Source organism: Pinus tabuliformis, chromosome 1_1 (assembly GCF_031772625.1).
Source record: "Pinus tabuliformis cultivar Carrire ecotype Pingquan chromosome 1_1, CPIR1, whole genome shotgun sequence".
Lineage (NCBI taxonomy): Eukaryota > Viridiplantae > Streptophyta > Pinopsida > Pinales > Pinaceae > Pinus > Pinus tabuliformis.
The window spans coordinates 902,413,037-902,439,017 of record NC_142297.1 but is presented as its reverse complement, the minus strand read 5'-3'; the positions used below and the strand labels follow the sequence as shown (position 1 = coordinate 902,439,017).

Genomic DNA, 25,981 nt, shown 5'->3' with positions numbered 1-25,981 from the left:
AAGAATATACAAGTGGACCTCATAAAGAATGGGATGTGGATGCAGAATGTCCAAATTTAGAGCTCTCTCTTTCTGCTCTTGATATTTGTGCCAATAGTGATGCAAGTGCATCTGGAAGCACTGGTAGAGTTGCCTCTTCTGTTGAACAGGTATCTTTTTCTATCTTTGCTGATGAGGATAAGGAGTTGTATTAGTAATGATATGTTAATGTAGCCATGATTGTCTTTAGTTCATGTTTTATTTCAGTTTTAGCACATATAGCCTCACATATAAAGGTTGATTTTGGAGTCTTGAATGTAAAGCCTCATCTATAAAGGCTAATTTTGGATATTTGCATCATGTAATCATCTTGGAGTTAATATAAATTTGGATTTCGTTCTAAAATGTCATTTATATGTCTCATTCTTTCTTTTCTTGCAAAATAATGTGTTATAATTTATTCTATATATATCTGTGTGTGTGTGTGTGTGTGTGTATGACGTTTCGGCCATGTTTCCATTTTCTGGGGGTCATGTTTCGGGTTGTCCCTGTTTCAAAAACTTCTAGACTTTTCGGCGTTTCGTGCAACTTAGATCTTCATTGAAACAAATATTCTTTATTTATGGTTTAACTTTTTATTACAATTAAGTTGTGACTATCCTTGAGGAATTCCATATTTCATCACGACAAGTGTCTCATTGCATGCACCTTCCAAGATTGTTTGAGGAGGATGACATGTGGCACCACATTCATCTACTTTGTTTATTTAGTATTTTGTATGGGTCTTTTGTGTAGAGAAATCTAGGGCAACGATGATTGGGAGATTTATCTTCTTGATAATTGTTTGTGATATAATTTTACTTCTTGAGTTATGATCTTCTTTTCGTTATATTATTAATGTGTTCTTTTCATCAAGACAATTACCAAATAAACAATAGAAGACAAGAGACACAATATGTAGGCTTTCCAACCAGGGCCAAAACCTCTCACTCTTTGAGAGGAAAACCCAATCAGAAAGTTCTTATAGATCTTCAATTGACGAATACCAAGACCATGATAAAGACCCTTGACTTTAGTATCCTCCCAAGACCTTTATCACTAGCCTTGATGCTCTTCTTCTTCCCTTTCTCGACTACTGCTCAGCTTCTTCTAGAGAATCTCGGTCTCTATTCTTCCACACTTCCATTTTCGGCTTACCTAGAGAATCTCGGTCTCTTAGGTTAACCTTATTTCAGAAACCCTAGAATAGTCTTATGCTTCTTGATTAGTCTCTTTAGGAGAGAGACCTATAGCACTTCTCCTTGGCTTCCTTCTGCAAGGTCCTATTCCCAAACAAAGTCACTTCAATGCAGCAACAAGTTCTTCGATATTTTCTCTATGAATTCGGTCCTTCTTCTTTTGCATATGGGAGAATATATAACCCTAAAGCAGAAACCCCAAAAGTATCCCTTCCTTCGCTGTCCTTTTCTTGATCTTCGCTTCTTTTCCTCTAGCTCTTTTTCACACTTTTGCTTGTTCTCTTCACCGAATTGCTTGCCTCTAAGTGAGGCCAAGTGTGGCTATATATGCACGCTGCCTCATGTCTTTTACGCCGACATGATCACAAGGACGAGAGCCAACATCACCTTCTAGCTTCATTCGTTGTAGGTTGACTTGGAAAGGGCTAGGTGACAAGGTCTTGGAGGAATACTTTACATAGACAAGTGTGACTCTTTACAATGTGTAACATGACTTTATTATATGATAATGACTCTTTTATTCTTTTATGACTAGATGACAAAAATTCCTAAAGGCTCTCAATGGGAACCTTGACTCAAAAATCAAATCTCTTGCTCATGAAACCCATGATGCAAGCATTACAATATTTTATTTTTCTTCTTTACGTCTCTTTACATAAAATCACAATTACATTTCATTATGAAGATCGAACCTAGTTACACTTTTCAACACTTCCTCTTAACTAGGGAGGTATTCATAATGGTACTTGGTCATTCTCAATCTGAAGAATTTCTCATCAGAAGAATCGAATTGGTAACCCATTTGTTTAGCATCATATCAACCAACATTGTTATATTGCAAGGCTTTGACTAACAACTCTATCTCTCCACAAGATCTGTGCTCAATGCTCGTGAGACCAATGATTTATAGACACTCTCATCATTGTCTCTCTCAGAACATACCCTACCCGGGTACTCAGGATATGTCCCATGAGGACTATTCTTATCTTGGACTCCCCAGCCCTCAAAGAATATCGGTCCTCCACAACTACTCTTCTATTAGATTCCCTATCTCATCCTCCAAGAGTATGGAATGCCAAATGATTACCCAATCCTCTCATTTTGTCTTCCCAAGTGAAGATTAGAATGATGTGTCTATCTCTCCATCTCAATTAGGGAGGACATATCTATTCCATAAAGGAATTTACTTATCCCTACAAAAGGAATGTACCTAAGCTCCCTCTTGGCTCAGGAATTTCCAAGTTTCTTCCTAGTAAGAAACTTTCCAAGCTCCCGCTCAAAATAGGGACCTTCAACAACTTCTTAGGTGGAGATGATGAGGCAACCAACTGTTGGAAAACACTGAGAGGGGCAGGTGAATCAATATTCCTTAGCAATTAGCACTTTTAAATATTTTCAGAGCATTAGTTAATCTTCAATTATTATTAATGTTTATGCAGTAATAACAGTAAATAAAAGAACATAGGAGGCACAAAAATTTTAGGTGGAAAACCCCCTCCGAGTCAAAAACCACCGAACGCTTTTCTAATAAATTCTTTAATCTTCAACCCCAACTGAAATGAAAGCAACAACTTCCTAGAATTCTTCTCCAGCTCCCACTGGAAGGACCCCCCAACGCGTTGGTTTCTTTAGTGATCAACTAAATGGATGCCCCAACACCCTAGACCAACCTACCACCCTGAAGTGTTCACAAGCTCCAACCTGTAGGCGACTTCATGCACCTACCTAGCACCTCCCTACCACCCTATAATGACTGAAATGAGACAAGAGTGTGGATTCCTGTACCAGGGACAATGATCCACGATACAATATGATTTACAATGATTTTGACCGAACACCCAATCACACTATGTATGACCTGCAACCCAACCATGACATCATCCCAACAGAGACCCTATACATCCCAACAATGACTTTTCAACTCTAGGCAGATTGATTCTTTTACAATAATGACTCTTCCAATGATGACACTTTCACAAATGACTCTTTTACAACTTTACAATGATGACTCTTGGCCTTGACACTTCTTCACAATATACGGATCGCTGTCATGTCTTTAAAGGATGTCCCGCTGCAATTCTTCCTTTGATTTGACACTTTTGCTCTTGAATTCTTGCTTGAAGTTGTACTTGAATCTTCTTCTACCTGCATGCAAAATTTGCCCGGCGAAACCAATCCCAAAACAAAACAAAATACCCTTCAACTTACCTCTACTTGCAAAACACATTTAAGTGCCTAATAATGAATAAATACAAATTAAATTACAATGCATACCTGAAGTGTGCTTGTCACTTGTGTTGTTGACTTGTTGTAGTTGTAGACAAGGACTCCCACTCTTGATATAGGTCGGGACAATATGCAAGACTATATCCAAAACTAACCTAAAGATATATACAATAAAAACTGATGACAAACCCTAGATTTGTGATGGACCAAGTTCTAAGTACAAGAACGGAGACCATTCTATCAATTATGACAAGACAAATAACATGAACTTACAATATCATATAGACTTAGCAGACTTGGTGTAGCATCAAGAATATGTAGTATCAAAAATAGGACATCCAAAAAACTAATTGTGACATATAGAGACATAGAGATATAACCGAGACACTATATATACTTACATTGTCCTACAAAAACATATGTCAAAGATGATACTCAAAATTCAAATGTAAACACTATTCATACATACCTTGTTATAGGAGACTTACCCTTGATTGTTGATGTGTAGTCCTTACTACAGTGATCCTTGAATGCATGTTTTTTCTTGCCTTCTAGGATCTCGATATTGAATCTATTGTATCTATGTAATTTCGGATCTCCAGTGTCTGAAATTGCGTCATGTGGTAGCCCTTTGAGTCCTCTTTCCAACCCCACAGGTCTGATCAAGATTGGATTTTTGAAGAAAGAGTTATGCCCAATCTCCCACGATGACCTAATTATAGACTGGTTCAATAAAGCGAACTTGTACTAAGTGCCACATGTCACTGTTGCGACCTTAGGTTCTGAAAACACTACTCAACAAGCTAAAGTTTGTCCTCTTTATGTGACTATTTACAAAATTTGAATCCAGTGCTCAAAGAAAAAGTTATGACGATTTTCCCAACGTCACCTGTTTGGCATGGAATTTGGGAGACTGCAAAAACCCTAACTTCCTTAGATCATATCTCCGAAAATATAGCGAACCAAGATCTGAAATTTGGTCACGAGGTTCATCAAGATTTCGGCTCAAATGGTTTTTAATTTCAGCGTCTAAAGCTTTGCAGAAAAAAAAAAAAAAAAAAAAAAAAATAAAATAAATAAAAATAAAAAATAAAAAATAAATGCCACGATAACCTATTTGAAGCCACAAAATCCCTACAAGAGGAGGATATGAGGGTCATTATTTATATGAATGTCTTGAGTTGAGAGGGTCCTCAACAAGTGAACATTGGAGAGATTTTAGGAGCAAAAAAATATTATTAATGATTGACTGTTCAATGACCACAACCAATTATGAGTGCCATGTGAGTGTGCCACAACACCATAGGGTTTTAGCCCACTAACTGGGGTTACTAACTCCAAACACAAATAACTCTCAAACCGTGAAGAACTAGGAGGCGTACCATATATCAACGGAAACATCTGGATGAGTAGAATCCATTGAGAAGATCTTTGACGCAAAATAATATGAGTTGTCAAGTCAAAATGACCTTGTAACATTAGGGTAGCCCCTAGTGCTGCTTGGGTTGACATCAATGACAGCCACTAATCAACACCAACTGCTTGAAGAACTCCTTTCTTCGATGTCATGAATTTCTTCTTTGTTGTGGAGTCTTCATCTTTTGGGGACTTCTTCATAGGGCACAAACCATCCATCAGTGATGTCATCATTTATTTCATCAGAAAGTGATCCATTAGTCTTCATCTGGGATTGCTTCATGTTCTGCTACCTACATCAAGCTTTCTTTTTCGGAAGGTTTGTACATCCTTCTACAAGGTTCTTCATGGAAGATATTCATAGTTCTTCCCTTCGGTAGTCTTGCATAAGCCCATCCAAATACTAGTTTATAAATAATGAATACTTAAATCATAATTACTTTGATGGTCTTTCATCATGACATCTTTTTGTAGGCATCAACATCCCGCATACATGTTGACACATCTCCTTAAAGATATGTATTGTCAAGGGTCTTCATCTTTTTCTAGACTTTCATTAGAGTCTTCATATCTTTCTGGGAGATATCATAGTCAAATCTTCTTGGTCCTTTGGATGTTGACTTCCTTTACCATAGTTACATAGCTTCATGATTTCTTCCTTCCTTTCTTCACATATTTCATTCCCAGGAGCTTTAGAGTTCCTTAGTTGTAATCAGAACACCTCATACTTCCATATGAGGACATATTATGTTGATTTCATCTAATAAATATGTGACTCATGCATTCTAGCATCCTTTTGAGGGAGGAGATTCCTTCTTTGATCATGCCTCTTAAGAGCAATGATCCATGTTGTTTGTAACCATATGACATGACTTCCACAATATTAAATTTGAGCATACATACCTCATTTTTCCTTTGGGCCATCCATACTTCCTACAACAGCTTCCTTTGAATGAAGGAATTTCATTCCCTTGATCTGCTTCACTGTCATGTTATCATACCATCATTCTATGAATTCCACAAGATTGGAATTCTTGAAGAAACACTTACTTTTCCTCTTGATTGGTGAATCTTTACATTGAAGATTCCATCAGAGAATCTTTGAGGACCTTTGCATATCCCTATCTTGCCGATGTTGTCTTTTGTACGATAACCCTTTTTCCAAATCACTTCTATAACTATCACTTGAGCTTTCAAGAGCTATACCCTACATAGTTGACTTCCATAGGTTTTGTTCTAGACATTCATCATATTACATATGTCACGAGCTCTTACTTCTAATGCTTCTTGTAATGACCTATTTCTAAAAAAAATATAAAGTAAATTATATTAATCAAATTAATAAAATAATAAAAATATAACTAATGATAAAGTATTTTAATGTAAGTCTAACCTTTATATTAAAATAAAATCAGAAAAAGGAAAGTTAATTAAAAATCAATATATTTTTAAAAGAAATATACATGACACGACATGGGAAGGGTGTCGTGAGGAAATGAAGCGGTGGGTGCTGGAGGAAGGACGGCCACCGCCAAGAATCAGTTTATAAACCAGAAGGAAGAATTTGACGGGGGAGAAAAGAACGGAAGAACTGAAGGAGGAAGAGGATCATAAACTGAAATTATCCACAGGAAGGAAGAGCGCGGATTGTTCTGAGGTTCTGGGCACGGGGGAACAGTCTGCCTCAACTGAGAAGCTTACTGGACTGAGCAGCGAGGTTCTGCTCAGTTTGGCTGGGTGGTTTCGGTCTTTTGGTAACGCAGCAGGAGCAGGAGTAGCGACAGAGCAGACAGGTTGGTACTCAATAGAAGAATAGATAATTTGTATTAAAATTTTATATTTGTGAGTAGAAATATTGTTAAACTCTGTTAAATATCGAATTGAAAGGCTTCACAGTTTACTGAACATGAATTTGTTAGACCTTGTTAAATTCTGAATTTACAGTTCTTACACTTCTACAATGATGTCATTTTCTACTATAATGCATCTCATCTTATTTACAATGCTTCCTATCTTACAACAGAAGAGTACCTTTTTAGTGAAGGAGATTCTCTTAGTCATAGTAGAGATCTTTCACTTCCTCCTTCTTAGGCTTCTTTTTCTCGAGCTCATTTGCTTCTTCGATAATATGGGCTTCTTCCTTATTTCTCTTGTTATTGTCCCTTATAAGCTTAGGACAATTTCTTCGATAGTGCCTATATTCTTTTGAAGACCAGATTTTCTAAACTTTCCTTTCTTCTTGACATAGCAGTGTATGCTTGATTTTGCTCATTTGATCCTACATCAGTCTTTGCTTTCAGTTTGGTTTCTTCGATCTTACATAGTGACTATAAATCTTGGAATGGAGTAGGTTCTTTCTTCCCATAAATACTTGAAGTAAAGTTACCCCATTCTTCTAGTAGTGCATTTAATACCATTGTTGTCATTTCTCTATCAGACATGACTTCTCCCAGATCTTGCAGTTGATCTCTTATTTCTGAAATCCTCATAAAGTATGAGGCTATTCCATCTTCCTTTGTCATCTTTAGCTTGTAGAGTTCCTGCCTCAATGAGATTACTTCTCTTGCAGTGCTTACGGAAAACAACTCTACCAATTTGTCATATATTTCTTTTGAAGTTTTGAGTTTAGATACATATGGGATAAGAGAGTCTTTGATGGATTCTATGAGAATCCTCTGGGCCCTCACTTCCCCCTTCATGAATCTAGCATGTGCTTGAGTATCCTCTTTGGTAGGTTGGGTTATTGACCCCTTGATGTGATCCATGACCTCATTCTCAATGAGATTTAGATCAGTTCTTTTCTTCCATGCAAGGAAGTTTGAAGCCCCAACCAATTTGTTGCTTTCCTTGCAGAAAGACATTTTGATAGTATCAGATGAAGTCATAAACTTACTTGAGTGATTGATGCTTTCTTTCTCCTTAATCTTGATGTTGATTGAAGATTACTCCTTGAAGAATTAATGGGAGAGGGCTTGCTTCATGATCCTTCTTTAATGTTCTAGCCTTCTTTCATTGAAGATCTTGGAGATGCTTCTAAGGCTTTGGCATGATGAAGATCTTGATCTTTTGCTTCTTGTTCCTTGACTTGCTTTGCTCCTTTGAAGTTTGATTCTCGTGTATCTTCTTGCTTAAATGCCCCTCCTAGACTTCAGCACCTTAGCTTTGAAACCGTGTTGAGAAAACTAGGGGAGCGATGATTAGGAGATTTCTCTTCTTGATAATTGCTTGTGATATACTTTTACTTCTAGAGTTATGATCTTCTTTTCGTTATATTATTAATGTGTTCTTTTCATCAAGACAATTACCAAATAAACAATAGAAGACAAGAGACACAATATGTAGGCTTGTTAGCAAAGGCCAAAGCCTCTCACTCTTTGAGAGGAAAACCCAATCTGAAAGTTATTCTTATAGATCTTCAATTGACGAATACCAAGACCATGATAAAACCCTTGACTTTAGTATCCTCCCAAGACCCTTGTCACTAGCCTTGATGCTCTTCTTCTTCCCTTTCTCGACTTCTGGTCGGCTTCTTCTAGAGAATCTCGGTCTCTATTTCCACACTGCCCTTTTTGCCTTCCCTAGAGAATCTCGGTCTCTTAGGTTACTCTTATTTCAAAAACCCTTAAATAGTCTATGCTACTTGATTAGTATCTTCAAGATAGAGACCTATAGCACTTCTTCTCGGCTTCCTTTTGTGAGGTCCTATTCCCAAACAAAGTCACTTCATTGCAGCAACAAGTTCTTCGATCTTTCTCTATGCCTTCAATCCTCCTCCTTTTGCACGTGGGAGAATATATAACCCTAAATCAGAAACCCCAGAAGTATCCCTTCCTTCGCTATCCTTTTCTTGATTTTCGCTTCTTTTCCTCTAGCTCTTTTTTGCACCTCTGCTTGTTCTCTTCACCGAATTTCTTGCCTCTAAATGACGCTGAGCATGGCTATATATACACATTGCCTCATGTCTTTTACGCTAACATGATCACAAGGAGGAGAGCCGACATCACCTTCTAGGTTCTTCATTCGTTGTAGGCCAACTTGGAGAGGGCTAGTGACAAGGTCTTGGAGGAATACTTTACATAGACAAGTGTGACTCTTTACAATGTGTAACATGACTTCATTATATGACAATGACTCTTTTATTCTTTTATGACTAGATGACAAAAATTCCTAAAGGCTCTCAATGGGAGCCTTGACTCAAAAATAAAATCTCTTGCTCATGAAACCCATGATGCAAGCATTACAATATTTTATTTTTCTTCTTTACATCTCTTTACATAAAATCACAATTACATGTCATTATGAAGACCGAACCTAGTTACACTTTTCAACATTCTGACCTAATTCATCCACTTAGGAGACTATTAAAATATTTTCAAGAATTTTCTAGAATAAAAGAAAATAATAATTACTTGTAAGAGAGTTGAGCTGAAATCTATATAAGGATTTTCTCAGTCCTCGTTTTGTATGTTGGATCTGGAAACTTCTCTACCTCGGAGTTTAATAACAAATTATTGGATGTGCTTGGTGAATTAACAATTATTGTGTGGGTGAGGATGCTTTGCATATCTTTTTTTTTGCTTTCCCTTTTTTGTTGAAATAGCTAGACATATACTTGGAGTGTTAGAAGTTGGTGTACTTTTCCCATCTTCCATGTCATGTTCCCATTAGAACATTGCATATGAATACATTTCCTTGACATATACTTGGAGAGTTAGAAGTTGGTGTACTTTTCCGATCTTCCATTTCATGTTCCCGTTAGAACATTGCATATGAATACATTTCCTTCTCTATTCATGGTTTGAATTTTCTCATACGTAATCCCTGATTGTTGTAGTATCCTTAAGTTTTGGGTGTTTTCTACACATCTAGGACCCTTACTTTGCTTTTGCAATCTGGGACCAGCAAAGAGAGAGTACTTATAGGTGGTATATTTCAGCTATTATGTTTCTTTTCCATCTTCGGAACGACCTCTGTTAATTTGGGGTAGCATCGGATGTGTGCTCTAGCCATGAAATTTGGTGGAGAGGTTGGGGCACATGAGATCTCCAATGCCCAGAAAGGGTTTGGGCAGATTCTAAATAGATTAGGAGATATTAAAATAATTAATATTTTTAATGGAGTCCCTAAGTTTAAACTTAGGGAAAATAAAATATTAATGTGTATTAATATGAATGTGTGTTAGAATGGTCCAAAAGACATGGATCAAGCCAAATCTAATATTAGCCATTGATTAGGGACTTAATCTCAGCCATTGAGATGTCAATAGGAAAAGTATAAGAGGAGGCTTGAGGGTCACTTGGAGAACACACAAGATGATCAGTCATTCTATTCTCTAGAGCGGGTTTGCTAAGAGAGATAGAATCAGTGATTGGGAGAGCAGCTGAGGGGCATTGAGTACAAAGAAATAAAGAAGGTAGAGATTGTGCCAGGAGAGCAGCACAGTAGCGAAGGAGGGTGATGCAGAGCCAGCAAGGGCTCATGCAGAGGCAGCCAAGTGTTGCGCAGAGCACCAGAGGGACCAGCGCAGCTGATGCAGAGGCTCCCAGAGTTGACGCAGGCCTAGAAAGGCTGACGCAGGGCCAACGTGGGACAGAGAGGGGCTGACGTAGTCCAGATTGGGCAGACGCTAGGGTTGCAGGAGCAAGTTTGTGCCAAGGAACTGCTGGAAGGATTTTCCGGGGTTTCAGCGAGGAGATTTCTCTCAAACTGTGAGGTGTAGCTGCCAAGGAAATTATCTATTGGCTAGGCTAGTTTCAGCACCCAGATTGTACTTTGATATTGCTTAATAAAAAACCCTCAAATGGTTGCACCGGTTTTCCCATATTGGTTTTTTCCGAGGACATTGGTCCAAAAATAATAGTGTCATGTGGTGTGTTTCTTCTTGTTTCTTTTAGTTGTTGTTATGTAATATGTTGTGCATGCACTGGTGTTTATTTTCAATATTTACTTTGTAAATAACTTGTTAAAGGAAAAATAACAAGTAGGTAGGAATAAATCAGAAAAAGTGCATGAAGGGTTTCTAAACTAAGTAAACATAGAAACTTCAACATGGTATCGGACCGTGATTGCATATCACAGGAGGACTAAGAGACATCAGCCGAGCGGAGCAATAGTAGCAGAAAACAGCTGTCTCGAGGTGACAGAAGTTGTTTCTAGCAGCACAGAGACCAAGAAGTGTGATGCAGGGCAGCCAGAGCCACACAGAAGAAGCCGTGAGTTGTGCAGAGCCTCAGAGAGGCCAACGTTGCTGACGCAGACCCATCTGGGGTGACGCAGAGCCAGCGTGAGGCAGAGGGGCTGATGTAGTTCACAGAGAGGCAGTTGCTAGAGTCTAGAAGGTTGCAGAAATATTGCAGAGTGGAGTTGGTTAGGTACTATAGTCAGAATAGTACCTGACAGAGCAGGGCTAGAGGAGTTGTTACCGAGGGTTTCTAGCCGAGGAATTTGGATCAGCAGTGCAGTTGCACAAGACTATTAGAGTAGGGGGCATCTCGACAAGTGGCAAAAGGATTTCTAGGAGGGAAATCAGGTCTCAGAGGGAGTCCAGAAGAGAACTTCTAGACGGGAAGTAGAGACTCAGAGGAGTCGAACAGAGAACTTCCAGTGGGAAGTAGAGGAGCGTCATGGCACTGCACGGGGTAAGAGACCAAGATAGACTGGACGAAGCATCGAACTTTGCAGTCTGGAAAGCCAGAATCTTATGAGTGCTTGATAGGAATCGTGTTAAGAACTTCGCCTTGAAGATTATAGCTATCTCAGTGGACTCCAATGATAACGACAAGTACGAAGAGGCGATGGCGAGGGCCAAGTGCATTATCCTTGACAGGGTCAAGGATCATGTGGTACCACATATAGCCGAGAAGGAAACAGCAGTTGAGATGTGGGAGGCTCTCAAGAACTTGTACCAGCGTACTTCTGTGCAGAGAAGAATGCTACTTGAGAACCATATGAGGTCGTATCAGACAAAGAAGGGTCAATCGATTGACACCCTACTCGGAGGACTAAATGAGATTTGAGACCAGTTGACTGCTATAAGAGCGACACCGAATCTGGAGCTTATGGTGAGGACAGCGCTGAATGTTGTCCCAGAAGATTGGGAAGTGTTTGTCCAGACTATTTCGGGCAGACGGACTCTCCTACCTGGGATGAGATGTGGGCAGCTCTTCGCCAGGAAGAGATCATACGGCAATCGAAGATAGGTAGCAGCAGCAAAGGGATCAAAATCAAGGAGGAGGAGGATGTGGCCTTAGCATCTGAGGGTAAGCAGGAGAAGCAGAAGAAGAAAGATCTCTCCAAGATCAAGTGCTTCCACTGTGGTGAGATGGGTCATTATGCGACCCAGTGGCCAAGGAAGAAGGGTAAGGGAGAGTCTTCCGAGACTAAGGCAGCGTCAGCACGGGTAGAGAAGGAAGTTTTGACAGACGATGCTTGTGCCATGAGTGAACACGCACCACTTGAGCGGAAGTGGGGAGACATTGAGCTATAGTCAGATGGACTACAGGCGATGAGGGGCAGGATCCTTGAGGTACTCAGCCTCTTGGATTAGACCTTGCTACGGGAGCCCCGATGAGGAGTAGCAGGACTGGCTGAGTGGGTAGAGACAGATGCAGATGGAGCGACAGAGAGAGCTACAGTGCAGGAGTCCTAAGACAGCATAGAGCTAGCAGGTTGCAGTAGTGCAAGAGGCATAGGAGTGTTGTACCAGTGCAAGAAGGCACAGCAAGGTGTGCAACGGTGCGAGATGCGGGGAGTTGTTGTAGCAACGCAAAGGTCAGAGAGAGGGAGCACTTGTCAACGACAGAGGGAGCTTCAGCATCAGTGGGTGTCTCTAGCCCAGCAGGGAGGTCAGTTGGGAGATCAGTTACTTACTTCTCAGTAACTGAGTTGTAGTGCAGCAGTGGGCAGCACGATGCAGCATGATGAGAGGAGGTGCAGTGCGGATGCAGTGTTGGGAGAAAGGACCAGCAGCAGCACGGATGCAAAGGGAGCTGTAGTACAGATGCAGCAGTGGCAGTGGCAGAACCACGGGCAACAGTATAGGATGCAGCAGTGCAGAGGATGATGGGCAGGAAGGCCTAGCATCAACACAGGTACCGATGTCGGATGATCAGAGTAATACTCAGTGAGGAGTATTGCTAGAGCACAGTCCTTGCTAAGAGGGAATGTTGATTTGGGGTAGCATCAGATGTGCTCTAGCCATGAAATTTGGTGGAGAGGTTGGGGCACGTGAGATCTCCAATACCCAGAAAGGGTTTGGGCAGATTCCAAACAAATCAAGAGATATTAAAATAATTAATATTTTTAATGGAGTCCCTAAGACTAAACTTAGGGAAAATAAAATATTAATGTGTATTAATATTAATATGAATATGTGTTAGAATGGTCCAAAAGACATGGATCAAGCCAGATCTAATCTTAGTCGTTGTTTAGGGACTTAATCTCAGCCATTGAGATGTCAATCGAAGAAGTATAAAAGGAGGCTTGAGGGTCACTTGGAGAACACACCAGATGATCAGTCATTCTATTCTCTAGAGCGAGGTTTGCTAAGAGAGATAGAATCAATGATCGGGAGAGTAGCTGAGGGGCATTGAGTACAGAGAAGGCAGAGATTGTGCCGGGAGAGCAGCACAGCAGCCAAGAATGGTGACGTAGAGCCAGCAAGGGCTCACGCAGCGCCACGCAGAGGCAGCCAAGGGCTGCACAGAGCACCAGAGGGCCAGCACAGCTGACGCAGAGGCTCCCAGAGCTGACACAGGGCCAGCCTGGGACAGAGGGGCTGACGCAGTCCAGATTGGGCAGACATTGAGGTTGCAGGAGCAGTTTTGTGCTGAGGAACTGCCGGAAGGATTTTACGGGGTTTCAGCCAGGAGATTTCTCTGTTAGGTAGGCCAGTTTCAACACCCAGATTGTACTCTGATATTGCTCAATAAGAAAACCCTCAGATAGTTGCACCAGTTTTCCCGCATTGGTTTTTTCCGGGGACATTGGTCCAAAAATAATGGTGTCATGTGGTGTGTTTGTTCTTGTTTCTTTTAGTTGTTGATCTGTAATATGTTGAGCATGCACTAGTGTTTATTTTCAGTATTTACTTTGTAAATAACTTGTTAAAGGAAAAATAACAAGTAGGAGTAAATCAGAAAAAGTGCATGAAGGGTTTCTAAACTAAGTAAACTTAAAAACTTCAACAAGCTCGCGTTTGAGCCTTTGTTATGACCCCAAAGTGCCCAATGGACAAGGCACTAATCTCTATTCCACCACCCACCCTATTTTCTTAACTTTCAGAATTCTGTTTTGCTGGAATTCACTCTTCAAATCACGTTTTGCACTCCATATCCTTCGAATTCCAGCAATCACATTTAGGAAAGCTGGCTTGAGCCAGAAGAGAGTCAACCTAAATAGCAAATGAGAGTTGGTGAGGTGACAGTGGTCAACTTCCTTGTTACGCAAGTCTATCCTCTAGGTGCTTTTAACTTAAAATTTACATAGGTGGCGCATTTTTTGGAAACACAACCAATGCGATTGGTTGTGACCATATTGTTGATGCTTGGGTCATTTTGTATAAGGAACTAGCTTATGCTATCATGAAGTGACATAACAATGCATACCAACTGGTGGAATGTTTTCACAGATAACAACGTAGAGATCTATGGCCTACCTACCAAGCCTACCAAATTGACGTGATTTTGAAGATATTTTTGAGTTTCTAATTCTGGAAATTGCTTGTTGACTGTCTTTCCCTTTGTATAGGCTGTGTCTTTTTTAATGTCTCAAGAAATTTTCAAATTTGCTGCTGGTCATAATATCACTGTTTCTTTGGCTATTATGTGTTATTGCACTTGCTCAAGTTTAACACAATATATCTTAATAAGGTATACAAGCTGGTGGAATGTTCCCATAAACTACAATGTAGAGCTTTTTGGTTTGCCAAACAAATGACACATTTTTAGGACACGCTTGTCAGGTTCTAATCTTGAAAATTACATATTGGCTGTCTTTCATGAATATTAAAGATGACCAATTAGTTTAGTCTTTTAAAGCCTCCTGAAACAGGGTTTTAACACATTGCTGTCATTTTGTATGCTATATATATAGTGGAAAGGAAAATTATTCATCAAGTCATTGTACAGTTTACTAGTGATAGTTTCAGATACAAATATTTCATCCATCTATCCAAAATCATGCATTATTTCATATGCATTTGCTTGGTCGCATGTCCCTTATAATATTGTATTATGTTTTTTTAGGGGGGAGAAAACATTCGAAATCTTCAATCCACCTTAAGGATGGTGAAAATTTCCTTAAAAATAAGTCTGAGCTGTAGTACCACAAAATCTCATTTCTCTCCTAATGAGAGACCTTTTGATTCTGAATTGTACAATCAATTCATCTAAAAGACATCCTCTAAACAGAAAATGAGAACTTGTACCTGCTAAAGGCAACTTCACAATTACTGTTCCAGATAACTAGGCTGACAATTCTAATGCACTACCAGTCTGCAGAAATGAGGAATGACAAAATCAACATCACATAAAAGGCCTGTTTTCCAAAGACGCTTCCTGTCAATGATATGCCTCCGACTAGCCCATACAAACTCCCAACATTACTGGGAGCAGTTGCAGTGAAAAAATCGTAGTTATTGGATTCTATCCTCCCATAGTGGATAGAAATGTTATGTTATGCTTACAATTGTTTATGCCACCACTGTCAATGTGATGATCAAACTGGTAAATGAAAGTTATATTCTATCATGAATTTGCAATGCTGTGTATTCATTTATATAGGTTATATGAATGTATACAATAAATAATATTTAATCATTCTATCATACTGTGGTTCAATATCGTGTATTTAATAGTCTGTAAATTGACAAACTAGTTTGTGCACCAGAAAATGTCATCATATATCTATCGGCAATAATCATTTTTAGATGTGAGTTCCTGTGAGCATTAATATGAATTTTTTAACTTTCAGGGTACCGTTCAACTTTCTACTGCCCCCAAGAGCTCTATTGGTGATGCTAGTGTTCCAGATGGTGACATTAAGCGTGTACGAACAGAATAGTGAAGTAATAAGCAGTGCTGCTTGTTTACTATGGAAGATGTGATTTATATTAGGTTATTTCTGAAAGTGTCTGTAATTATAAAATAAGAGATGTATAAGACTTGTCTAGTTATGCACTTGGAATTAATCGAATATGACAATATGACAGCTATAGAGTGAATATTTATTCTGCGGTGGAAAAAGCTTTCAGATGCAAGTGATTGCAGATGCTTTAAACTGGTGTGCATTCATTTGGAGCTCAAGAAACAATCCCTGTGACTATGAAACACCACATGATACTGAAAATGACGCAATAATTATATTGTAGAGACATAAATTAGTGATGTTAAATTGTTGGCCGTGTATTGAATAACTGTGTTAGTGTTATATTATCAGCTATTGCTTTTGTTTAACTGCAAAGCCTCTCCTTTGTCAGTATCCCAAGGGATAATATCTGAAGTTAAACCTATACCTTGATCTACAGTAGATTTTAGATGTTCCACGAAAATTTACTGTCTAGTCTTATGGCAACCAAAATGTTATTGGTAATGGGAGTTTGTGATTTTTTGTTGGAGAGTTGTTATCGACATCAAATAGCATATATGAAAAATGTTACTGGAAAACTGTTCAGCTTCTGAGATTTAAAAGGTTGAAAGCACGTGATATATACGTGCAAGATTAGTCATTCAATAAGATCACCAAAACTGAAACTGTAGTGGGTATCACATTTTAAACATAGTGATCACAGAAGAAACAATGTGCTTTTATTTTGCCCCTTGAGATTCACTATTAAAATTATAAAATGCAGAATTGTATATCTGGAAAGATTTTGTGTGTGCATTGGAAAGAATCCGATCCCTTGATGAGTTATGCAATAAGCATAATGTTGTATTATGAACAACAATGCATTTCAAAAGAAGACTGATCATTTTCATTGATATACAGCATGCTCAGTCCAGGGTATTACAGAGGTCATCATTAACGCAAATTATTTCTTCAATTCCTTCAAAACACTTGATGTTTCTGCTATTAGATGAGAATGATTAGCAATGGTTTGGATTTTCTTATCTAGTATTATATAGTGTTCATTCTAAAAATAATTGGAGAGAGCATGGATGTAACATTTATCAGTTCCATCCCCCGGATGGGGTGACAATCAAGAGCAAGAGGGGGGATGGGATCCCACTGCCCAACCTAGCTAATGAGCTGGGGGACATGGCAACCTGTCCCTGGCAAGCTTAAATGACGATCTGTGTGGCAATTAAGAGTCATTCCCTTACCCAGATGAAGAGACATCGGGAGGAATGTGTTCTGTCCGAGGAGGTCAAGCATGTGGAGCGTGTGATCATTATGATTTCTACGTATTATTTCATTCCTAGGCATTTACAGAAACTATTGTGGTGGGCGATGGGACTCAGAAGCCAGCAGGAAAAAGTAAAAACACATGCAGTACTGGATTATGTATTTCAGTGATGTTGAGCTATGAGGAGTGATGAAGGAATGCATCACGCAGTGGAGCAACCAGCCCGGCTAACTGCTTATCATGGAGTAGTTGTTGTTCATTTCCAAGCTCTGTGGAATTTTTTGGCAGTAGGTAAAAGTGTGTGGTGCTTAAGTTTTGGCTTTCTCTAGTTAATTTGGTTAACATGCCAGACAACTGACGAGGAAATTGGGCAGGGAAAGAAAACACAGTTGTTTCTCTCTTTATCTTGGGTTTTTTCTGGTTGTTTCCTTTCCTTGGTGTTTGAGGCATAGGTTGGCCTATATCTTGTTACTGATCTTTGGCATCAGTCCTCGGGTGTCTTTCCTGGGAGTCATTTTGGTTCTTATCCACAGCTAGCATCCTTGGGTCCACATATTTCCTATGGTTGTGTGATAGCACATGCATGGACTTTCTGGGGATCTGCTTATCATCCTGCAGCTGGGTGCTGGGCGAGATACCAGTGGCTGAGGCTATTGTAATGATGTTGCTCTTCCTTTGAAGTTAGTAGTCCTGGTTCTGCCCACTCCCCTTGGCAGTATTTTAATGCCCATGTGGCTCTCTTGGAGGTTCGTCAGTGTGTCTGTGTCTGGGTGGTGGACAGTTCTCCAGTGGTTGGGAGTTTTCAACTCTATATATGTTGGTGACTCAGGTGCCTAGTTGTTGACCTGGACCTCTTGTATTCGTCTTGGCCTTGTTTCATAGCTAGCTAGGTGTAATTGGTGGCACGATTGTAAGTTTGTGGATTGGAGTTTGGATGGTTTCTGGTGGTGGGTAATCTTTGTTTCCATCCTTTTATGGTGGTTGGTTGCTTTGGATTTCTTCCTGGCTGGTCTTTGTGCTAGTCAGCTCTTGGTCCTTAGCCCCTGCAGCTTGTGGCAACCTCTGAGCTCAAGTGATCTTCTTGCGTAGTCTACGACGTGTTCTAGTTTGAGGTATCTAGTGGTCTGGCCACCCATTCTACGACGGAGGGCTCGAGTTATAAGGGGGGGCGCTTATTATCAAGAGCGGGCCCACTAGGTGTTGAAATTTGTATGCAAGATGAATTTCTTATCAGGGTAATTACTTGTGATTTCTTATATATGTGTTTTCCAAACAGTTTTTAACTTCATTCATTTAATCACCAAGCAATTACACAAGTACAATGCACAAATAGACAAGAGACATAAAAATTAGGCTCCAAGCCAGGGCAAAACCCACAAGGGGAAAACCAGTCAGTCCTTTCCTTATAATTTTTTCATCAACAAGAGAAATCCAAGTCACAACTAACCAAGGTTCCAAGTGCCAAGTCAGCCCTCCATTCTGCCCACTAGATGCCGTGATTCTATCCACTGGAGAGACCACAAAATTGTCCATAAAAACCAAATATTTGTCTTCAACAGAATTCTGAACTTTGTTCATTATTTCAGCATAATACAAAGATAATGCCACAAAGTCTTTGTATGAATAGTGCCTCAGAATTTCAGATGCACATGCATCGGAACTTTGGATAATGTATGCCTTAGAACTCAAATATGTGTGTGCCTCAGAACTTGAGCTTGTGTACTTCAAAACTCAGACTGTATGTCTCAGAACTCGGGCTTTGTGTGCCTTAGAAATGCGAACTTTTGTGTGCCTCAAAACTTGGATTCTATATGCCTCAGTACTCGGATTGTATGTCTCAGAAATCAGACTATGTGCATCAGAATTTGGTCTTGTCTTCCTCATAGTTCGGACTATGTTCCTCAGACCTCGAACTTATCTTCCTCAGAGCTCAAGTTATGTGCCTCAAACCTCCAGATTCTTTTTCAAAACCAATACCGAATTGCTTGCCATATGATGGAGGATATATGCCAATTTATAATTGTTTCCATATGTGAAGGGTCACGTCCTTTGGGTACGCTGACATGAACTCTAGGAGGGCCGACTTTGTAACATGCAGGAATAAATAACACCTACAAAATTCAAATTTTCTTTCTTTTTATATGATCACGAAGAACGTTCCCTTTTGATTTTTCTTTTGACCAATATAAAGCATGAAGAACATGCTGATAATAAAAATGAGAATAATATTTTTTCTTCTTGTTCTTACAAGAAATACATTTTGATAAAATACATTAAGTATGAAGACCGAACCTAGTTACAATTTCAACACTGAGGTCACACACACATGCACCATAGCATAGAGGAGTTTCCCTCTTGTTACAAAGAGCTCACACCTGCACATATATAAGAAGAACTCACTTGGGTGGAAGGGGAAGTATCTTCTCGTAGGCCTTTCTTCACATAGATTGAGCTTTTGACTAGATAGGCTGATTGGATCTCAGAGATAAGTCATACGAGGGGCAGGTTAATTTTTCAGATTGCTCTATGTTGTATCAATTACTTTTAGCCCAATTCGCATCATTTAACAATGCATCCAATTATTAGCAATATATCCAATCATAAACTGTAACTGAAGACAGAACAATATATGCAATGACAAAAAAGACAACAGCATAACTATAAGAGACAATAGATTGGTCCAAGACTAGGGAAAAACCCCACAAGGGAGAAAACCCTTTCAAATCATCTTCTTTATTAGATCGTCATAAAAAGTTTTCAGCGGAGAGTACAATGAGCCCAATACATAATCTTGCAGCAGATATTTACAAAACAGAAACAGACTGCAAAACTACGGAATAGTAGAGAGAAACCCTTTATCCATTAGACCATTGAAGGCAACTGTCAAACCCTAGATCAAAACCCTGGACGCTCCCAGCAAGGCAGACTACGTGCGACTGAAACTTTCTAGATGCTCCCTTAGCCACTGTGTGAGGGTGTCTGTGTCTAACCTGGACGCTCCCAAGAAGACTATGTGCATGCTTCCGGGGTCAAACATACACAAAACCACTCCAAAACCCCACAAACGCTCTCTTCCAGTCACTGTGTGTGCATCTGGGACTGCTCGGACACTCCCTTGACCACTTTGTGCTAGCGTCCAGGACCAACACCCTCTGATTTGCTTCAAAAACCCTAGACGCTCCCTTCAAGATTTTGTGCGATCGTCTGAGACTTCTTGGACGCTCCCTTCAGGATTTTGTGCAATCGTCCGAGACTTCTTGGACGCTCCCTTCAGGATTCTGTGCGATCGTCTGAGACTTCTTGGATGCTCCCTTCAGGATTTTGTGCGATTGTCTGAGACTTCTTGGATGCTCCCTTAGCCACTGTGTAAGTGTGTCTGGGGACGAAAAAGCTCAGTTACATGCATACGTCCGAGAAACAGAAACCCTAGATCTGTGCGAGCTTTAGCCCTATAGTTTCAGAGCCTTGAGTGAACTTCCTCCATCAAAGCTGTGTGAACCAAGACAAAAGAAGAGAGTAGAAGATGGCTTGATCAATGTGTGGAAATGAGCTTGAGGTCTCTTCTATTTATAGGCTTCCATGAGGGTCCACTTGGGGTTGAGGCCGACCTATCCAATTTTACATGTGCTTAGGGCTGGCCTATTCCATTATACATGAGTGGATAAAATAATTCAAAAATCACCTTTTTCTTGTTTAAATAGGGTATCTTTAGGTCGATATTGGTCCTCTCGAAAAGAGGAATTTAATGCAATCATCATCTCAGTCATCTGAGTTGTCCAAGGTGGAATTTGACCCTAGTTGCAAAAATTAACACTCCCTCTCAACTAGGAAGAATTCCACCTGCCAATATCTATTTGTTGATCATCACATCATCCTGTCATGTTGTCGTCATGCTTTGGCTGTCTCTGCTCAACTCTATCTGTTGAAACTTTCTCAAATCTAAAAGAAGAAGAATCGGGGAGCAATAGCTTCCACCCATACTGAGCAATAGGATAACTTAGTCATACAGGGGAGTATATCTTCGACCCTTGAATCTCATCGGGGAGCTCATTCTCAACTCGGAATCTCAAAAGGGGAGCAAGTCTCAACCCAATCCTATTGCCTACCGATCTTCCCATCAATGACCCTCAATAGTCATGTGGTAGAACACCTGCATCATAATCGACTTGGGTTGTGCACCCAAGTACACTCTCAACCCGTTGGCCAAATGGGGAGTGGTATTCCCAACAAGCCTTGCTTGAGGGTATGATGCCAACTGGGGTATACTCTGCATAGACCAGATAGGAAAGCAACGTCTCTGATGCTATGGGTAATAGATAGGGGAGTACCCTATTGTCCAGAGATCCATCAACCCCAAGAGCCCTTTATCTCAATTCCTCACCCTAGGAGCTTAAACAGGATGGGAACAGTTGGCTCAATGTCCTCGATCAGCGCTACCTCTTATCTCGAGGGGCCACATCCATCAGTCCAATCTGCTTTTTGAAGATCAAGAACTTTCCTTTCGGTAATTCCTTGGTGAGAATATTTGTAATCTACTCATCGTTTGATATGTGATGGAGTCTAACAACGCCTCTTTGCACCATGTCTCAAATAAAGTGATGTCGAATATCAATGTGCTTGGAGTTGTCATGAAACACGTGATTCTCTACCAAACGGATCCCACTCTTGTTGTCACAACATATCATTGTACTATCTAGGACCTACTCAAATAGGTCTCAAAAGAGCTTCCTCAACCAAACTACTTCGCAGCTAGCCATGCTAGCGGCAATGTATTCTGCTTTAGCGGTGCTCAATGCTACAAACTTTTGTTTCCTGCTCATCCAAGATATCATGGCAGATCTAAGGCTAAAGCAACAACTAGATGTAATATTTATGTCGATAACATTTCCTACCCATTGAACATCGGTGTATCCATGAAGTTGAACATCTCTAGCAAAATATCTCAGACAAAGTGAGACAAAGTGTGATCAACCCATGTAAATATCTCAATATGTGTTTGGCAACGATCCAATGTGCATTGAGGGGCTCAGTCATGAATTGACTCAATGTGTTTACTGCATAGCATATCTCTGGATGAGTGTTCACAAGGAACATCAGAGCACCAATTAATTGTTTATACTCGGATGGATTTTCCAAATCAAGTCTTGCAGATTCCACAACTTCTTGAAGTTCATTTCCATCGGTGTAGCCATGGATTTGCATTCAATCATTCCAAACCTTTCCAGCAACTTCACAATGTATTTTCCCTGTGAAAGGAAAATCTCACTAGGCCTTTTCCACACCTCAAGACCTAGAAAGTATTGCATGAGACCAAGGTCCTCCATATCAAATTCAGAGTTTAGCTCCCTCTTAAACTTGATCATCAGAGGCTCACTACCTATCAAGAATAGATTGTCAACATATAAAACCAAAATCAATGGCATACCTTGGACTACCTTGAAGTAGAGGTTGGGATCAGCATTGCTTCTTGTGAATCCCAGTTTCATTAAATAACTGTCAATGCGTGCATACCAAGCTCAGGGAGCTTGCGTCAAACCATACAATGCCTTCCTCAACCTGCAAACATGCATTCTTCGATCTAACACTTCAAATCCCTATGGTTATTCAACATATACTTCTTCTTGTAACATGCCATGAAGGAATGCAGTCTTTACATCCATTTGATGAAGAGTCCATCCTCGATTAGCAGCAAGGGCAACTATCGAACGGATGGTTTTATATCGAGCCACATGAGCAAATATGTCATCATAATTTTCTCCCTCTTTGTGAGAGAATCCTCGATCTACGAATCATACTTTGTATTTCTCAATGCTACCATTAATTCCATGTTTGATCTTGAATAACCACTTTGAGATCACGACAGACTTCCCATTCGGTCTTGGCCCAATATCCCATGCATCATTTTTCACAATCAATTCATATTCCTTAGCCATAGCATCCTTCCAAACTTGTTCTTTTACAACTTCTGCGAATGAGGACGATTCGACTTGAATCATAGTGCTCATGGCTACAACATATCCCTGATACCTGCATGGTAGCTTCCTTTCTCTGAATGATCTACGAATGGGAACATTTATTTTAGCATTCTATAAAGTATTGCGGAGCCAAAGTGGTCTCTTCCTAGTAGTAGGATCTAAAGGATGCATAGGCTCCATGGGATCATCAACAATATTGGACTCGAGCATGGAAGGACCATCTAGAATATCCCAGTCATCATTCTCCTTCTTGGTAGGAGGAGACGGAGGAAGGTCTCTTGCTTTGCCAAGTGCTGCATCTTCATCGATTGTTACGTCCTTGCTTATTTCGACCTTCCTTTGACTAGGAATTAATATTATATATGCTTTAGAATTTTCACAATAACCCACAAACGTACATTTTCTTCCTATAGCTTCCAACTTGTTCCTTTTGTCCTTCGGCACATGAAAATATACGGGGCATCCAAATACACGAAGATGGCTAATATCAGGCTTGAACCCTGTGAATATTTCTTCGGGGTTTTTGTTTTCTAATGGTTGATGAGACACCCTCTTTTGAACATTTACAACAGCATGTGTGGCTTCTGCCCAAAGGAATTTTGGCAACTTTTGATCATAGAGCATGGCACAGGAAACTTCTAATATAGACCTATTCTTCCTTTCAGTTAAACCATTATGTTCGAGAGTATATGGCACAGTTGTTTCCTTCTTGATCCCTTCTTTCTTGCAAAATGCTATGAATCCATTTGACATGTATTCCCCTCCATTATCGGACTTGAATACTTTGATTCTCTTCCCGGTTTGATTTTCGATCAAGGCTTTGAATTCCTTGAATATTTCAAAGCCATGTCTTTCTTGAGAAGTCGTCAATGAAGGTGATGTAGTAGAGATGACCACCAATAGAATGCACAGGCACCAGACCACATATATCGGAATGAATGAGATGGGGGATGTCATTTCTCTTGTTCTCACTAGAGGGGAATGGTCCCGTTGTTTTCTTTCCACTCACACAGCTTGGGCAAACTCCATCATGATGGGCTTGAACATCGGGAATACCTGAGACCAGTTTCTTCAATTTCGGAAGAGCATCATAGTGAAGATGAGCCAATATGTGGTGCCACAATTCGCTCAGATGATTGGTATTATGAACCAATGCTAGAAGTGGCCTTCTAGTGACTCTATAGAGTCCTTCAAATCTTGATCCTAATGTGAATGCATCTCTCATAGGTGAACCAGTAGACAAAGTCAAAACTTTTCCTTTGATGAAGGCAACCCTCATCCCTTTATCTTCCAATGCGGATATAGATACCAAATTCTTCATTAATCCCGACACATACATAACATCATGCAACAAAACTGATTCCCCATAATTCAACTGAAATTTGACGGACCCAAAACTTTTCACAAGATGAGAGTTGTCTCCAAGAATGATCTTCAACTTAGTCTCCCTCTCTACTAGATTAGAGAGGACTTCCTTGTATCCAGAGAAATGATGAGTGGCCCCACTATCAACCAACCAACTATCCCACGAATCCGGTGGAGAAGAACTAGTAAGGGCAGAAATAAGAATGTATTCAGATTTATTTACAACATTACTTTCATACATGGGAACTCTTGACTTCTTTTGAGGAGGATGATCTTCTTCATGGTTGCTTGAGGAATCTCTTCTTTTTCTTTCATATCTTCTATCGCGGTTATTCCTTTGATTGTCTTTTCTTCTTTTATTATTGTTGTTGCTTCTTGTGTTGTAACATGGCCTTTTTCTCTTCTTGAGATAGTCTCAAGCATAATGACCTTTCTTGTGGCAATTACAGCATTCAATATGAGATAAAGATCTGTCATTCCTTCCTTTTGTATTTTGAGGAGGCTTCCTTGATGGAACTCCTTTTCCCTTCTTCCTTTCGTCATGAGTGATATATGTAGCGGGTTCTCCCTCTTCATGCTTTTGAATCCTTCCTCTTGCTATCATCCTTGATTCTTCTTGAGTAAGTTTTCCAACAATTTCATCAGATGATGGAAGGACGTTGTTGTTGCTTATTGTAGTAATGAACGTTTCCTAAATAGGAGGGAGACCACTGAGAGTTACAAATACTAGTTCCTTATCATGCATATTTTCTCCAACTCTCTGCAATTGATCTCTAAGGCGAGATACCCTCATAATGTAGGATTGAACAACTTCTACTTTGTTCATCTTGGTTTCCTTGAGTTGATTTTTCAAGGTGATGATCTCACATTCAAATTGTTGATCTCATACATGTTGGCTATCTTGTCATACATGTCTTTAGACTTTCTTAAATTCCCAACATATGCAAGTAAACGATCTTGTAAACCATCAGCTATAATTTTCTTTGCTTTGGACTCAACTTTCATGTACCTGTTTTTGAGGGAAGCGGAAGCATTCTATGGAGGCTCAGGCATCCTTCCTTGAATGTATTCCAACATATCATTGTTATCAGCTATGACTTCCAACTTGACTTTCCATGCAGCAAAGTTTGATGCGTCACCCAACGTTTCATGCTCCTTGAAGGTAGAGGAAGACATCTTCACCTTGACTAGACAATGTTCTTTCTAATAATGAGGGCTTCAATGCTTGTCTTCTTTTGGGCTTTTTCTTCACCTCATCTCTGATACCATGTTAATTTTTTAGATTGTTCTATGTTGTATCACTTACTTTAGCCTAATTCACATCTTCATTTAAAAATGCATCCAATTATTAGTAATATATCCAATCATAAACTGGTACTGAAGAACAATATATGCAATGACAAAGAAGACAACGACATAACCAACAAATTGGTCCAAGA

The 25,981-nt window shown here is 39.8% G+C and overlaps 1 protein-coding gene across 2 annotated transcripts in view; it reads left to right on the top strand.

Moving 5' to 3' along the window:
- Positions 1–16,312, top strand: part of UVR8 (Regulator of chromosome condensation (RCC1) family protein) — a 430,618-nt gene extending 414,306 nt beyond the window's left edge. For both annotated transcript variants that reach the window (XM_089392986.1, XM_089392985.1), the window contains one exon: positions 15,831–16,312. In XM_089392986.1, coding sequence (XP_089249112.1) covers positions 15,831–15,920 — 90 coding nt within the window. In that variant the 3' untranslated portion in view covers positions 15,921–16,312. The remainder of the gene's footprint in view (positions 1–15,830) is intronic.
- The last annotated feature ends 9,669 nt before the right edge of the window (positions 16,313–25,981 follow it).